This window comes from Lepidochelys kempii, chromosome 12 (assembly GCF_965140285.1).
Source record: "Lepidochelys kempii isolate rLepKem1 chromosome 12, rLepKem1.hap1, whole genome shotgun sequence".
NCBI classification, from domain to species: domain Eukaryota; kingdom Metazoa; phylum Chordata; order Testudines; family Cheloniidae; genus Lepidochelys; species Lepidochelys kempii.
Window position 1 is genome coordinate 18,656,840 of NC_136391.1, and position 14,830 is coordinate 18,671,669.

General features: G+C 40.5%; 1 protein-coding gene across 7 annotated transcripts in view; it reads left to right on the forward strand.

Annotated features, from left to right (window-relative positions):
* The window catches only part of ABCC12 (ATP binding cassette subfamily C member 12), a 127,494-nt gene extending 113,434 nt beyond the window's left edge, over nucleotides 1–14,060 (forward strand). For 5 of the 7 annotated variants that reach the window (XM_073307711.2, XM_078848099.1, XM_073307714.2 and 2 more), the window contains one exon: nucleotides 904–2,940. In XM_073307711.2, coding sequence (XP_073163812.1) covers nucleotides 904–996 — 93 coding nt within the window. In that variant the 3' untranslated portion in view covers nucleotides 997–2,940. Of the gene's footprint in view, nucleotides 1–903; nucleotides 2,941–13,683 lie in introns of those variants that run through there. The other 2 variants (XM_073307712.2, XM_073307716.2) reach the window with 2 other exon arrangements.
* Nucleotides 14,061–14,830: the final 770 nt, after the last annotated feature.

Genomic DNA, 14,830 nt, shown 5'->3' on the forward strand with positions numbered 1-14,830 from the left:
AAACACCACTCTTATTCTGGAATGAGTGTGTCCACGTGGAGAGTTATATCAGTTTAACTATATTGGTAGAACTGGAAAAACTCTCCTGTGTAGACAAGTCCTCAGTCCCTCCAGCTGCCTAAACATTTTTGTTGCTCTTCTCTGAACTCCCTATTTGTTAATAGCATTTTGGCAATTAGGTGCCTAGAACTGAATGCAATATTCTGGATATAGTCACAGCAGAGTTGCATAGACTTTTATCTAACTGTTCCGTAAAGTGATGCCTTTGACTCTGATCCTTGTTGGCACAGATCTTGATGGGGAAGGAAAGATTGAATTTGTGACCTTTGCACCCCTTGATCAGAGAACCAGTGCCACTTAGAAGAGTCTCAGAGTTATGCTAGCTGGAAATGGTCTCTACAAAATCATTACATCAGCCAGTAATCAACTGGAGCTTAGCAGCTCTCTGACCATGCCCCCATCCCTCACCAGCTAAGAAGATGTCTTTTAAGTAATATAGAAATGTCTCTGCTGATGCATTTGTGGCTCTGTTTATTATCTTATAGAATTCTGGGTAGTCATAATTTCCCATGAGTATGAGGCACTGAGGTTCAGAGTATCATAAGTGGGTTCATAAATGTTTTCCTCTCACTCTTCTCTAGTGCTGGTGGTCTGTAGCAAATTTATACTGCCATTATTACTTTATATGGAATATACTTTAAGGCCAGAAGGGACCATCATGATAATTTAGTTAGACTTCCTGCACATAACCCACAGACCCTTCCTCACCCACTCTTTTAATAGGCCCATAATATATGGTTGTATCCTCACCCAAAGAAGTTTTATATAGTGAGAAACTCAAAAACATTTGTGTTTTTGCTTCCTATTTGACATTTGTTCAATCTATTGCCTACTGACTTTCAGGTAATTGAGTTTGGCAAGCCCGAAGATCTTGTACAAAAACCACATTCTGCATTTGGATCACTCTTGGCTGCAGCAAACAAAGTGGCATTATAGAAGACATATTTTGTTTTGGCCATGTGATCATTGAAGATGGATGTGTGATATAAATTAGAAATAAAGACATTACTAGATTGCCATGTTAACTTCCAGCAACAAGATCTGGTTAGAAATTAACACTGTGACCTTTAGCTGAAAGACATATCGCTACAAGTCACTTAATATCACCTACAAAGACTAAGGATTAAACTAGAATAAATGCCAGATGAATTAATTGCTTACTTCACATCTGGTTTGAAGTCTGGAAATAAAGCGTGTGTGTCATAGTGCACCCAGCCAGTGGAAACTACAGAAATGTACTATTTTTACACTACCATATTCTATCATTTAAAACCAGTCCAATATTGTACCTGACTATAAAAATATAGATAAATGATGAAACACTGGAAAATGCAAGACAATATTTTTTAAAGCTTTACTATAAAATTAGAAGTGAAAAGACTGGAAATTTATGGGGTAAGTGCTGATTATATCTTTCACTTTAATATGGAACAGGTATTGAATCAAAGCATAAAATATGGTTTGTTGGCACATTTGGTGTAAAGATAATTATCTTGTATATTCCATGTGATCTATTAATCATTCCAGACTGGAAAAAATAAAATTTTATCCATCGAAACTTATATTTCAATACTTTTATCTCTTGCTCAGTGGCAGAGTCAAGTTTTGCAACCAGAAGGGGCAATGGATAATTATACCTTCAGTTATACCTGTTGGTTTCCTAATTTCACATGTTATCATGCCTGTGTATTTCACATATTATCATGCTTTCTTCACCCTCCACCATAGCATCACAGCCCTAATCCCGACCTGGCGCAGAAGGAAGGCCCCTGGGAACAAGGGTGTTGGAGACTGAGCCCACTCTGCACTCACCCAGCAGCAATGGCTTCTGTCATGTAGGGCAGGGCCCAGCTCCCTGATCCAGGTGTTCTGACCTAGTGCATGGGGTTGTAGCATCATTCAGGTTTGGCCCAGCTGCCCCTCCTCACGATAAAGGGTCTGCTGGGTGAAATTTGAGAAAATGGCTATGTTATATAGGTCAAAGTGCCATGTCATTTTTAATTGATATGGTTAAAAATCAGTGCCTATGCTTTTAAAGACAGTTTTAAAAGAAGTGTAACAAAGCTCTGTCCTTGTCTCTGTGGGTCCCGCATTTCCTGGTGGATTTCACTGTCCTCAGAGGCTCACTGTGATCCTCCACATAGCCCTTCTCTCTCTAGAGGCAAGGGTCACAGCCTACTAAGCCATTTTCATCATAAGCCAGTGAGGGAGGTAAGGAGAAGCTATCCTCCCTTGCACAGTCTCTGTTGTCTCTCAGCCTCAGGGATTAATCAGGGGGCAAAGGGGGGAGCCTGGGCCCGCCCTCTACTCTGGACTCCAGCCCAGGGACTCTAATAGTATCAACTATGGTAGCTGACTTTTTAGAAACAGGACATTGTACAATTCCCTGGGCTACTTCCCCAGAGCAGCCCCCCCTTCCTCAAGATCCACTTCACCCTTACCTCAGGGCCTCCTTCCTTGTGCCTGATATGGCGTGTACTGCTCAGTCTCTCCAACAGCGCAACTTCCTTCTACAACTCCTGACATGTGCCCCCACCTGACTAACTGGGGGGCTTTTAACTAGTTTCAGCCAGCCCCTGACTGGTTTCAGGTGTTCAATCAACCTAGCTGTCCTCCCTGCCTTCTGGAAAGAACTTAATTGGCCCCAGGTGTCTTAATTAACCTGGAGCAGCTGCCATTTACTGCCATTTACAGCTGTCATCTGGGGACAGCTTTTCTTCTCCTTGCTACTTAAGCAGTGCCTAAAGTGACTGATATTTCACAATATGCAGAATGCACCCCACAAAAGAAAATCCCATGCCATGAAGTCACTTCCATTCTAAAGGCATGTCTACACAGGGATAAAAACCTGCGGGTGGCTCAAGTCAGCCTTTTCAGGCTTGCAGACTCAAAAATTGCTGAGTAGATGTTCAGGCTCGGGCTGGAGCCCGAGCTCTGAGATCCCATGAGGGTGTAGGGTCCCAGAGCTCAGACCCCAGCCCAAGCATCTACACAGCAATTTTTAGCTCTGTGAGCCTGAATCAGCTGACCTGGGCCAGCTGCGGCTTTTATCCTCATGGAGATGTATCCTAAGGGACTCATGAATAACATACAACACACAGGAGCCGACTTTCCAAAGTGCCAGAGGGTGCTCGACCCCTGGCTCTGACCCAGGCCTTGCCCCCACTCCAGGCCTTGCCCCCACTCCACCCCTTCCCCCAAGGCCCCACCCCACTCTGCCTCTTCCCATCCCTACTCTGCCTCTTCTCACCCTATTCCTCCCCCACAGCCTCCTGCATACCGTGAAACAGCTGTCTGTGGTGGGCAGCGCAGGAAGGGAGGGGGAGGCAGTGATTTGCAGTGCCTGCCGGCAGGCAAGACCCACTGAGGGGGTGGAGAGGAGCTAATGATAGGGGGGCTGCCAGTGGATACTCAGCACCCCCCATTTTTTCCTCCTGGGTGCTCCAGCCCCAGAGTACCCATGAGTCAGTGCCTATGATACACCACAAAATAATATGGAGAAATATGGGGTGAGATTGTGATGCTGTAACTTATGATAAATAGTACCTTATACCACAAGTAGTCCCACTGAAGTCAATGTGGATATTTGTGCATTGAGGAACCATTCAGTATGAGTAAGGGCATTATAATCCAGTCCACAATACAATGAAAATATTGGGGTAATCTAATGTTTTTATCTTTCATTTCCCAAAACATTGATAATTCTAATGGCATAATGGGACTACATGAATGTTTAAAATTAGGCATAAAGTCTTTGGGGCATGGCCTGTATTTTTTGTTCAGTGTTCGTACAGCACCTAGTACAATGGGACCCTAGTCCATGACTAGGGCTGGTAGGTGCTACCACAATACAAACAACAATATGCTTACATACCCCTCACTGAATTGGGGTCTTACTTTTCCACCGTAGGAAGTTGGTGGATTCCACTGGGTTTCAGACCCTCTGAAAGATGTCACGGTTCAGCCCTTAATAATTCTTCAACTCCATCTTAAATCATCCTAAATTGTTCCTACAAGTCCTTCCCTTCAAATTAATCCAAAATCTAAGAGCCATACAGCACACACAGCTACCTTTTTATTTGTTATATAAGCATGTGTATGGTTAATGCCTTCTCTTTGTGATCTGCATTGGTTGTAACTAACCAATGTGCTCAGTATAAGATTTTGGTTATGGTACATATAGCCCTTAATTATCCAGGCCTCAAGTACTTTAATACTTGTCCCTTACCTCATTTGTCTTGAAGGAAAATAAGGGGAGGGACAAGAACTAAAGTACCTGTAATGCAAATGAGTTTGGATGGCTTTGTCTTTGATTTCCATCTGAGGCTCCTTTCCAATCAGGTCAAGGGACGGTTTTGTAGGTTTAGGAATCTTGTCTATGACTGTCATAAATATAAAGGGAAGGGTAAACCCCTTTAAAATCCCTCCTGGCCAGAGGAAAAATCCTCTCACCTGTAAAGTGTTAAGAAGCTAAAGGTAACCTCGCTGGCACCTGACCAAAATGACCAATGAGGAGACAAGATACTTTCAAAAGCTGGGAGGAGGGAGAGGAATAAAGGGTCTGTGTCTGTCGGTATGCTGCTTTTGCCGAGGATAGAACAGGAATGGAGTCTTAGAACTTTTAGTAAGTAATCTAGCTAGGTATGTGTTAGATTATGATTTCTTTAAATGGCTGAGAAAAGAACTGTGCTGAATAGAATGACTATTTCTGTCTGTGTGTCTTTTTTGTAACTTAAGGTTTTGCCTAGAGGGATACTCTATGTTTTGAATCTAATTACCCTGTAAGGTATCTACCATCCTGATTTTACAGGGGTGATTCCTTTATTTCTATTTACTTCTATTTCTATTAAAAGTCTTCTTGTAAGAAAACTGAAAGCTTTTTCATTGTTCTCAGATCCAAGGGTTTGGGTCTGTGGTCACCTATGCAAATTGGGATTTTTACCAAACCCTTCCCAGGAAGTGAGGTGCAAGGGTTGGGAGGATTCTGGGGGGAAAGACGTGTCCAATCTACGTTTCCCAGTAAACCCAGTTAGAGTTTGGTGGTGGCAGTGGATATTCCAAGGACAAAGGATAAAATTAATTTGCACCTTGGGGAAGTTTTAACCTAAGCTGGTAAAAGTAAGCTTAGGAGGTTTTCATGCAGGTCCCCACATCTGTACCCTAGAGTTCAGAGTGGGGGAGGAACCTTGACAATGACACTTCCTTTTCAGAGTTCCTCTGTGGCCGTCATCAAAATGAGCTGTAAGGCCTTTCTCCTTGGGTCAGTGTATGTTTTGTACATAAATAAGAGCACTAAGGAAAAGTGGGAGCAGTAGGGTAAACAGCAGAAGGAAATATTTTATTAAAGTAAGCAGCATGGAACATGCCAACCCTGCTTTCAAATGTCTCTGGATATCTGGGCCTGGTATCCATGGATCCCAGGTACTATGAGTCAGGCATATATATCATCTTTACCACCTAGCAGAAGATTAATCTGAAGCTCTGTGAACTTTGTAGTTTCCAGGGTCCTCTGTCCCACCTGATCCCACAACAGCATAAGGCAGCCCAAAGAAAACAAAAAATTAAAACAACCTTACAGTTTCAGCCTAGTAATGGAAACAGAAAACCATGGACTGGTACCTAGGGTAATGGCAGGGAGAGAGATGTATGAAAAATAATTGTGAGATGCTGATTGGAGGGAAGCTGCACTGTTGGCTAGCACTGAAATACAGGAATATGGCAGTGATTTCAAAGGTCTGTGGAGATAAGTGACAATGAGGACAACAGAAGAAAAATATTAAAATGAAAGAACGGAGTATAAACACGACGTGTATTTTGCTTTTTAAACGGTGTGGGCACTGGGAAGTGATGGTCCCTGGAGCAGATACCTAATGGTCCACCCTCCAAGTCCTTGATCAGAATGAAAAATAGGGCAGTTTACACACAAGCACATGCTAAACATTTAGCTCTATTTTTTCCCCTTCCTTGCTATGTGATAGCAACAATAATTGCAATATAGAAGGAGAGCAAATTCACAGCAAGTTGTGACAAGGGCTTACCATTTTCAGGAATAATGAATTTAGTGTCCATACTCATGGAGACGTAATCTTGTCAGTAACATCTTTGTAACACAGCTGAATTAGAGGATTCTCTGGAAGGGACTGTTCTAGCACATTCATTATTAAAATTTATGACTCATTAGACATGATACAGCACAAAATATACAAGAAATGTGGTGACTTGTTTGTGACTTTATTGGAAGTAATTGCATACTGCAGTATGGGAAAAATCTGTGCTATGGCTTAAAAAGGCTTGATCCTACAAGTTGTTAAGTAATCTTCACTTTGTTTGACAAGGTTAGGAAATAAGACTATGGTAAATGATTCCATAACTGTCCAAATACAAGGTTTCTTGTACTTTTCTCTGGAGTATCTGCTATTGGCCACTGTCAAAGGTGGTATACTAGATTAGATGGACCACTGATCTGATGTGATGGTTACTATGGTTCCATTTGAATCCAAATCTTCAGAAATGAAACAGTGAATTAATCTCTTGCCCTAATCTAGATCCCTAACCAATGGATATCAGGCTTTATTGTATTTTTTGACTTAGAGTAAAGCAAAATGTTTCCACATGCTACAGGGCTTCCTGAGATTCTGTTTTAGGCATTTTTCACCAATGCACATACAAATCTGATGGCAATATTTTAGATTTTGTCTCTAAATTTCAAAGAGACCTCAAAGTTGGCCTCAACTTTGCACCTTCATTTTTCTGCCTGCAAATAACTGCAGCTTTACTTTACAGCGCTTAGTTGTCCAATTACCTGAGTTGCAAATGCTGTCAGGTAGATAGACATCACTGTGATAAAATAAGCCCACAATTACATTAGTCTTCAAAACTGTGCCTCCAATTATGTCCTGCTATAAAAGTCGACGCCAAATATTAGAGATTTTCTGAAAGAGAAGGGGTTTAATGTGCAAATGCTCACCCCAAAGGAAAATAAACTATATTAAATAAAATTGTTAAACAATTTTATAAGATCTTCATGTTGATCATATAATGGCATGCTCTTATACAAAAGCTAATCACGCAGTTGTAATGATACAGAAGCTCCAAAGACTACACTGACATTCTGCATCATAATCTTAGTTTGAATATCACCTAGAGGCAGCATATTTTCACATCTTAATTACTCTGAGCAAAAAAAGAAAACAATACTTCTCAGTGACTGGAAACAGTGTTTGCCTTTTGTATGAAAAGAAGAAAAATGGATTTGCTGTTCTGGAACCTATAGACTTAGCCCATATTAATCTTGCAAGGGTATATGGGGGATATTAAAAGGAAGAAGGCATTAAAAAAAGATAAATCAAGGAAACTTGTCAGTAAAAATTATAAGAGAATCTAAGTCACTGACAAAGTTCTCACAGTCTGTTTGTTCTGTACTTTAAATTCACTATATCTTGTCAAACCAGCCTTCTACACACTTCAACACCGCTTTATCTTATCCGTTGTCTTCTCTAAAATATCGTATTTTAAAATGACTTTTTGCCTCCGATTCCAGATAAAAATATAAGTAATAGCCTAAATGAAATGGCAAGCTTTAAATAAAAATAGCAGGGACATTTTTACAAATTTGCAGTGTTCATGAAAAGAAGCCCTTTTTACTGTCAATCAGCTGATTAACAGAAGTAGTTTATAAAATCTCCCACAAAGCTAACTGATTATCCTGGATTTATTCTATTATATTTAGGTGTTTTGAAGCTGCCCTTCACCATGGTAGATGAGCATTTTATCTAAGAAAATTGGCAAGACCCACATTAAATGTGATTCAGCAGTTTTTCTAATGCTAAGTCAAGCAGTACTAGAAACAAGGGAACAGGAAGCATAGTCTGGCAGTTAAAATGCGAGAACTTCTGGGCTCTGTTCTTGGCTCTGCTCGTGAATCACTCTGTGATCTTTGGCAAGTCACTTGTTCTTAACTCAGGTATGTTTAAAGTAGAAATTATATTGTTCACATTATTTTAATATAATCAAAGCAGGAAGTGGCTTTTCCATTTTAAACAGTCATCAGTTCAGGGTAGTGCCCTATTTAAATAGCAGTCACAAATAATACACACATATAATCTAAATATATATAATTTGTAACTCTCATGAGAGCTAAATCCTCCCCAGACTACAATGTTTCAGTCAGAGCTAAAGAGGTTTTAATTAATTGTGCTCAGTCCAAAAGAGAAACACTTGATTCCTGCACAAGATTTTAAAAGGTAGGGAAGGCAGCAGCATGTTGGGGGATTGACTGAATAGAGGAGGGAGCATATTATTGGATTTCATGGGCAGAGAGAGCTACGAATCACGATCGAGGGATTTTTTCCTGAAATGAAACTTTATTTACTCTTAAAATAGCTGAAGCCCCCTTGTATTTATTGGTGATAGAAGGTTATTGTCCATACAGATACAGAAATACAAGAGAGTATTCCACAACAGGTTACATCAAGGAAAATATATCCCCAAAAAGTAATAGCACAGCAATGTCAGATCTCTCTGTTCCACTCTACCTAGACTCTTATTCTGTACCCATTTCAATAGTGTGCAAATACCAACAAGACTTGTGTTCCTCTGTGCCAGATCTTCCATCCACTCTTATTTAGGTTCCAAAATAATTTTGGGGTTGTAGCACTCGATGGCAAGATACAGCTTAGTATGTGAGCCATGCATTTCACCACACTGACATAATTTGTGTAATTCTACTGGAAGGTGCTGTCCACATTAACAAGGTCTGGGTCCAAATAGCAAAAGGTTCCTCTTAAGACTAACACACCACCAGTTCAAGCCCCTACCCACAAATTTCTGGTATTACTAAGTACTTTCCCAGGTTGGGCGCCTTAGTAGGTAATACTTCTACACTCACCAACACAGAGACTATGTAGGAAACAATAAAATTAGGGCTGTCAATTAATCACAGTTAATGCAAGAGATTAATGCAAACAAATTAACTAGATCAAAAAAATAGTGACGATTAATTGCAGTTTTAATCATACTATTAAATAATAATAGAATACCAATTTAAATTCATTATAAATATTTGTGGATGTTTTTCTACATTTTCAAATATTGATTTCAATTACAACACAAAATACAAAGTTTACAGTGCTCACTATATTATTATTGATTAAAATATTTGCACTGTAAAAAAGATAAACAAAAGAAATAGTATTTTTCAATTCACATCATACAAATCCACTCACTCCTATTTCTTATTCAGCCAATTGCTAAGACGAACAAGTTTATTTACACTTATGGGAGATAATGCCGCCACTTCTTATTTACAATGTCACCTGAAAGTGAGAACAGGCATTCGCATGGCACTGTTGTAGCCAGCATTGCAAGATATTTATGTGCCAGATAGTCTATACATTCATATGCCCTTTTATCCTTCGACTTGTAGGCTCTAAAGTTTTACATTGTTTTGTTTTTGAGTGCAGTTATGTAAAAAAACCAAAAAAACAAAAAACCCAACAATCCTACATTTGTAAATTGCACTTTCACGATAAAAGAGATTGCACTACAGAATCTTCAGTGGAATGGAACCAGTAGCATACAGGACCCTTGAGGAGAGTCCTTACCACAGAGGATGCACTGCTTGCTGGGAGATCAGAGTTCTATTCTCATCTCAGTTCAGTTCCACTATCCAACCAATTCTGAGCTTCTGTACAGTTATGGAGGCACACAAAGTCTAACTGGAAGAGTACTAGGTGGAAAACTTATTGCAGATACTCTCTCTGTAGCCATATTTCCACTTGTTCACCAACAGATGAGAGCAGAGAGTTCCTTCCCTAAGGACTTCAGCCTACAGCACTTAAATCTAGAGTTTGCATATGTAGTGCCTACCTGCTTTTACCAGGTTGGGGCCCCACTAAACCAGGCACTGGACAGACACAGTAAAAAAAAAAAAAAGACAGCAAGTGCCCCAAAGAGTGACATGCATGCCACCTGCCACAAAAATCTGCCAATCCCATGCATACTTTGTATAAATCCTTTTGATCTTCTTGTAACTCATTATCCATTGTGTTGTAAAATAGTTTAAAAAACTACAGTACAGACCCATTTACGCACTGTGGCAAGATGGCTGATGTTAGTATGGTGGATCCTGTGCTTTTCTTGGCAGGGGGCTAAGACGCCACCCCTGATCCCTGCTCTTGGGATGCTGAGGTCCCCGATAGTGGCACAGGAAGGCGGTAGTGGAGCGAAGCCGGGGAGGGGTCTGGATTTGCTCCTCACTCTGAGCCCCAGCCCCTCTCAACCCCTGCGGGTTCTTACCCTCTTCCCCCGTGGGTGGGGAACCTTCGGTCCTTAGATGTTGGGGGAGGAAATCTCCCTCCCTTGCTGGGGCTGGGTCTCCCTTACTTCGGTTCTCTGGTTTTTAAAATCTTACAACACACAAATCTTACAGTCCTCTCTCCTTCCTCCTCCTCCCCCGAGTGCCTGAAGCAGGGGGTTTTATTAGGTTCCTGACAGGGTTTAATTGACTACAGGTAGTCCAATTAACCTATAGCAACCCTCCCTAGTCTATAGGGAACCACGCCTTAATTAGCCTAGGGCTTATATATTTCCCCTCTACCACTCTACCAGGACCTCCTGTATTGCAGCGCGAATCCGTATAATGCACGGTAGCGCCATGCCTCCCACTGCTACCTATTTAACACGCGAGACTTGTTAACACGCGGTATAGGAACTTGCTATGTAGCGCTACAAATTTGCTCACTAACTCACTGACATAGAAATCGACAGGAAGTGCGGAGCAGAAACGTGTTGTACGTCTTTATCGATATTGGTAGAGACGTATCATGCACGCTCAGTCATTGTCATGTTAGAGAGATATATAATATATAGTAGTTATATAGTAATATATATACTACATTAGAAAATTTTAACCATAGGCCTATAATGGCAGAGGGCAAGCATCAGCGTTCCTACACTGTAGAAGAAAAGCTAGCTGCAATAGATCGAGTAAATAGTGGAGAAACCCAGGCCAAAGTTTCCAAAGATACTGGGATTGCCAAATCTACTCTTCGAGGATGGCTAAAAAATGAATCTAAACTGAATGGCTTTGTACAAAATATCAATTCTGCCGCGGGGCTTAAGCAAAAACGTGTGTGCTATTCAGCAAAACCCACAATAGACAAAGCCATGCGCACATGGTTTGCTCAGGAAAGGCTGAAATATTAATGGGCTGCGAGGCTACGTCGGACCACGAAAGTGATGGCGAGGATGTTGTTGAAAAGGTCAAAATTTTGCCCAGAGAAGCCCTTAGTGCTGTAGAAACTGTTGTAAGATTTATGGAGGAGCAAAATGCGGAAAATATTGAAATCATTCATCTGCGGCGAATGACAGACTTCATAAGAAAGAAAAAAAATGTGAGACAGAAAGAGCAGAAAATAACAGCACTTTTTTCTAAGTGAATCATAGACACTTTTTTCAGCATGGCCCTCTTAACCCGCGGTCCATTAACATGCGGTCGTGACACCTTGACTCCCAACATCTGCGCATAAACGTGTCTGTACTGTATTTCCATTTGGTCATCCCAAATGTCTGAAGCTTCATCACAGATGCCAAATTAATATTTATATATATTTCACAGTTCATTCATACTGCTATCTACTACTGAACTTTTGAAGTTTTACAGGGCTAATCTTAAACGTGTGTATAGTGTTTGCCTCTCAGCAGCATGAATCATGCAGGATCAGAATTATATGTCAGAAACTGTCTAAATACAACAATTGTTTCATCAAACCATATTTCACTCTGATTGTTTCAAATCTACTTAACACTTTTTAATGCTAACATTTGCATTGTTTCCTTTATAGCAACAGATACATACAGAAACATACATTGCCAGCCAGTTCCCTATCAGCTCCACATCAGATAGTAATGATCAAGGTTAGAGCAGTTAGCAAGAAAGATCACAGGAGAGCCAGATTTAACTAAAACTGTCTCTGGACTTTCAAATTTATTTACTGTGATTTTGTTCATCCAAACTTACACAAACCAGCAACGCCTGAATGCAGTTTAATAGTCTGTAAACTCCACATAAACAGAGCAATTATTAGGACTCTTGTTCTGACTTCTTTCACCCTTGTTTCATCCTCTTACAGCACTAGCCCAGACCCATTTTAAGGTTCTGGCCCAGATTCACAAAGGGACTTAGGTACCCAAAGGGTCAGTAGGTGCCTAAGTCAAACATGTAGGTACCGCTGCATCCACAAAACCACTGTTCAACTGCTGCCTAAATTTCCACTGTTAAAGCCCCTGAGGTGTCTACATTTTGGTGGCTGGGCATGAATATAGCCACCTCTTTCCTGACACTCAGCAGCTCAGCAACAAACTCACCCCCAAATCTTGGAGAGATTCTCAAAATAGGCCTTCCCCCAACTATCTTGCCTTCGGGACATGTTCAGAGCACACCTAAATCCAGACCACAGATGCCAGAGGAGGTAGCACTCCCCCCCCATTATAAAGTTGTTGGAGTACTCATCCAAGATACAGGATACCCCTTTCATTGGCTCCTGCCGGTGGATAGCTTAGGCACCTGCCCACTCAGCTTGCTCACTTTTGTGAAACTCATCCTTAGGCACCTAACTCCCCTCAGCAATGTCTTGGGTTGTGAATTCCACTAAGTAGCAGGGCACCTGCAGCTGCTTAGTCCAGCTCAAAGAATTTAAAAGCCCCTGCAGCATTTAATATTGCAGTTCTGCTACCACTACCCCTGTGCTGCCTGACTTGGCATGGCTTCCTCTTTTAGGTACAAATGGGGCAGGGGACAATAGGATGCTACTCCATATAGCAGCAAGTGACCTGTACTTTCTTTTATGCTACTCCATCTAAGATTTGAAATAATTTGGGTGTGTGAAACAGACTTCACTGAAGCAATTCTCAGATGCTAGAAGATGAATGTGGGGAATGTTTTGCAAAGCATCCCTTTTTGGATAAATTATACCCCTTTCCAGGTCCACTATTGGGAATGCTGTAAGGATATGGATAATGCAGATAAACACATCTGAAGGTATAGAAAATCCCAAGGGTCACCTTTTATAATCCCTTTACTTTGGCAACATTGCATCCCATTTCTTTGACTGTTAATCATTTTTATAAAATCCATTACCCACTTGTAGTAATTAATAAATTATCTCGTGGGAGCCAGAAATAACTCACTTTGCTGACCCATTAACAGCAATGGGTTCTGGGCTGGAAAATTCCAACTCCACAGAAAAAAAGAGTTCTACACATTTTAGGGCCAAATTGTGTCATTACACCAGGTAGCCTAATAAAGGGTTCACATGAATTATGCAAATTTGTTACTGTGTGCACATAATATGGCTGGCCCACACACAGCCCGCCCCTTTGCACAGATTAATCCAGCTAAAAACAAAGTATCCTAATCAGTGTGTGCGTAAATCTTTGTCATTTATGGGTCTGGGGATGTACATACACATAGATCTGTTTACTGACTTATAAAATGGTGATGATTAGACTGATTATTTTGCACTGGACAACTGGTAATTATACTTGCTAATGCTCTGCACCAGGCATCCACAATTTAACCAGCAGTACAGTTCTGATCAATTATTATTCATCTCTAAAATGCAGTGAAAGACAAGCAATGCATCAGACTGTACTTCAGAGGAGTATTTGGTCCCTTAATCTCCTGATTCCCATGTGTCTGCAAGGATTGTGAAGGACCAAGCTGAACTTTGAGGAAGGGAGAGTCTTATTTTGCTCTGACACAGTTCCTTCCAGCTTGACCTAGAAGAGGCAAACAAAAAACCTGAAGGCAGTTCCATCTGACAACTTTCCTCAGCTGGAGAGAGAGAGCAAACTGGACCCTGGCTTTTAAAGGAGAATAAATAAAAGAATAAAAATGGAGTGTATCTCAGAAGAACACTCCTTAACCCTAACATCCCTAAAAGAGAAAATGAAGATTACTCTCTTACCTCCATTCATTCAAAGATTTAGAACATTTGCTTCTTATCTTATTAATGTTTTGCCCAAGCTTTTATAGTTGTAGCACTTTACTGCTGTTTAGAATCTTCTCATTTTTGTAATAAATATCTGGGGAATTACACTGTATGTCCTACAATGATTTAATGGGCTGCAAGATATGGGGCTTCTTTTTTCCACAGCAAATTCTTTCATTGCTTAAATACAGTCTTTCATTAAGTAACCTCACTTGAGCAGACTAATTGGCATTACAATTATACATCTCAGTGTTTAGATATATTTGAATAAACTTGAACATTTTCAGTGTCAATTAAGTGTGCATCAAGAGTTACAGTTCCATTACTCAAAATGTAAATTTCCCTCAAAAGGAATTCTAAATAACAGGTTACCACTTCACACTGTGCAGAAAGATAATTTGGTAAACCTTTGGAATCAAAAGGCCAGTGTCCTTAACAAATCAAAATTAGGCTGAAGAAAAAAATACACATGGGCACACTCAGTCTTCCCCCATTAATAGTCAGTTTGTTAGACTATATCTGATTAGCAAATTCATTTCTAATAGAACCCAGGGCATTGTATGAGAGCTACAAAGGAGAAGCAGATCTGATTCTAATCATTCACTTAAAACAAACAAAAACGCAGCCCAGATTTTCAAGTGCTTAGCACCCAAAATTGGAGCCAGATTTTCAAAAGAGCTCAGTTTTCATTTAGGTACCTAAATAAAGTCAGATTTTGAAAGTAGCCAGCAGCTCCTATTGCGACACAGCCAGCTTTCAAAAGATGCGCTATGAAGCAC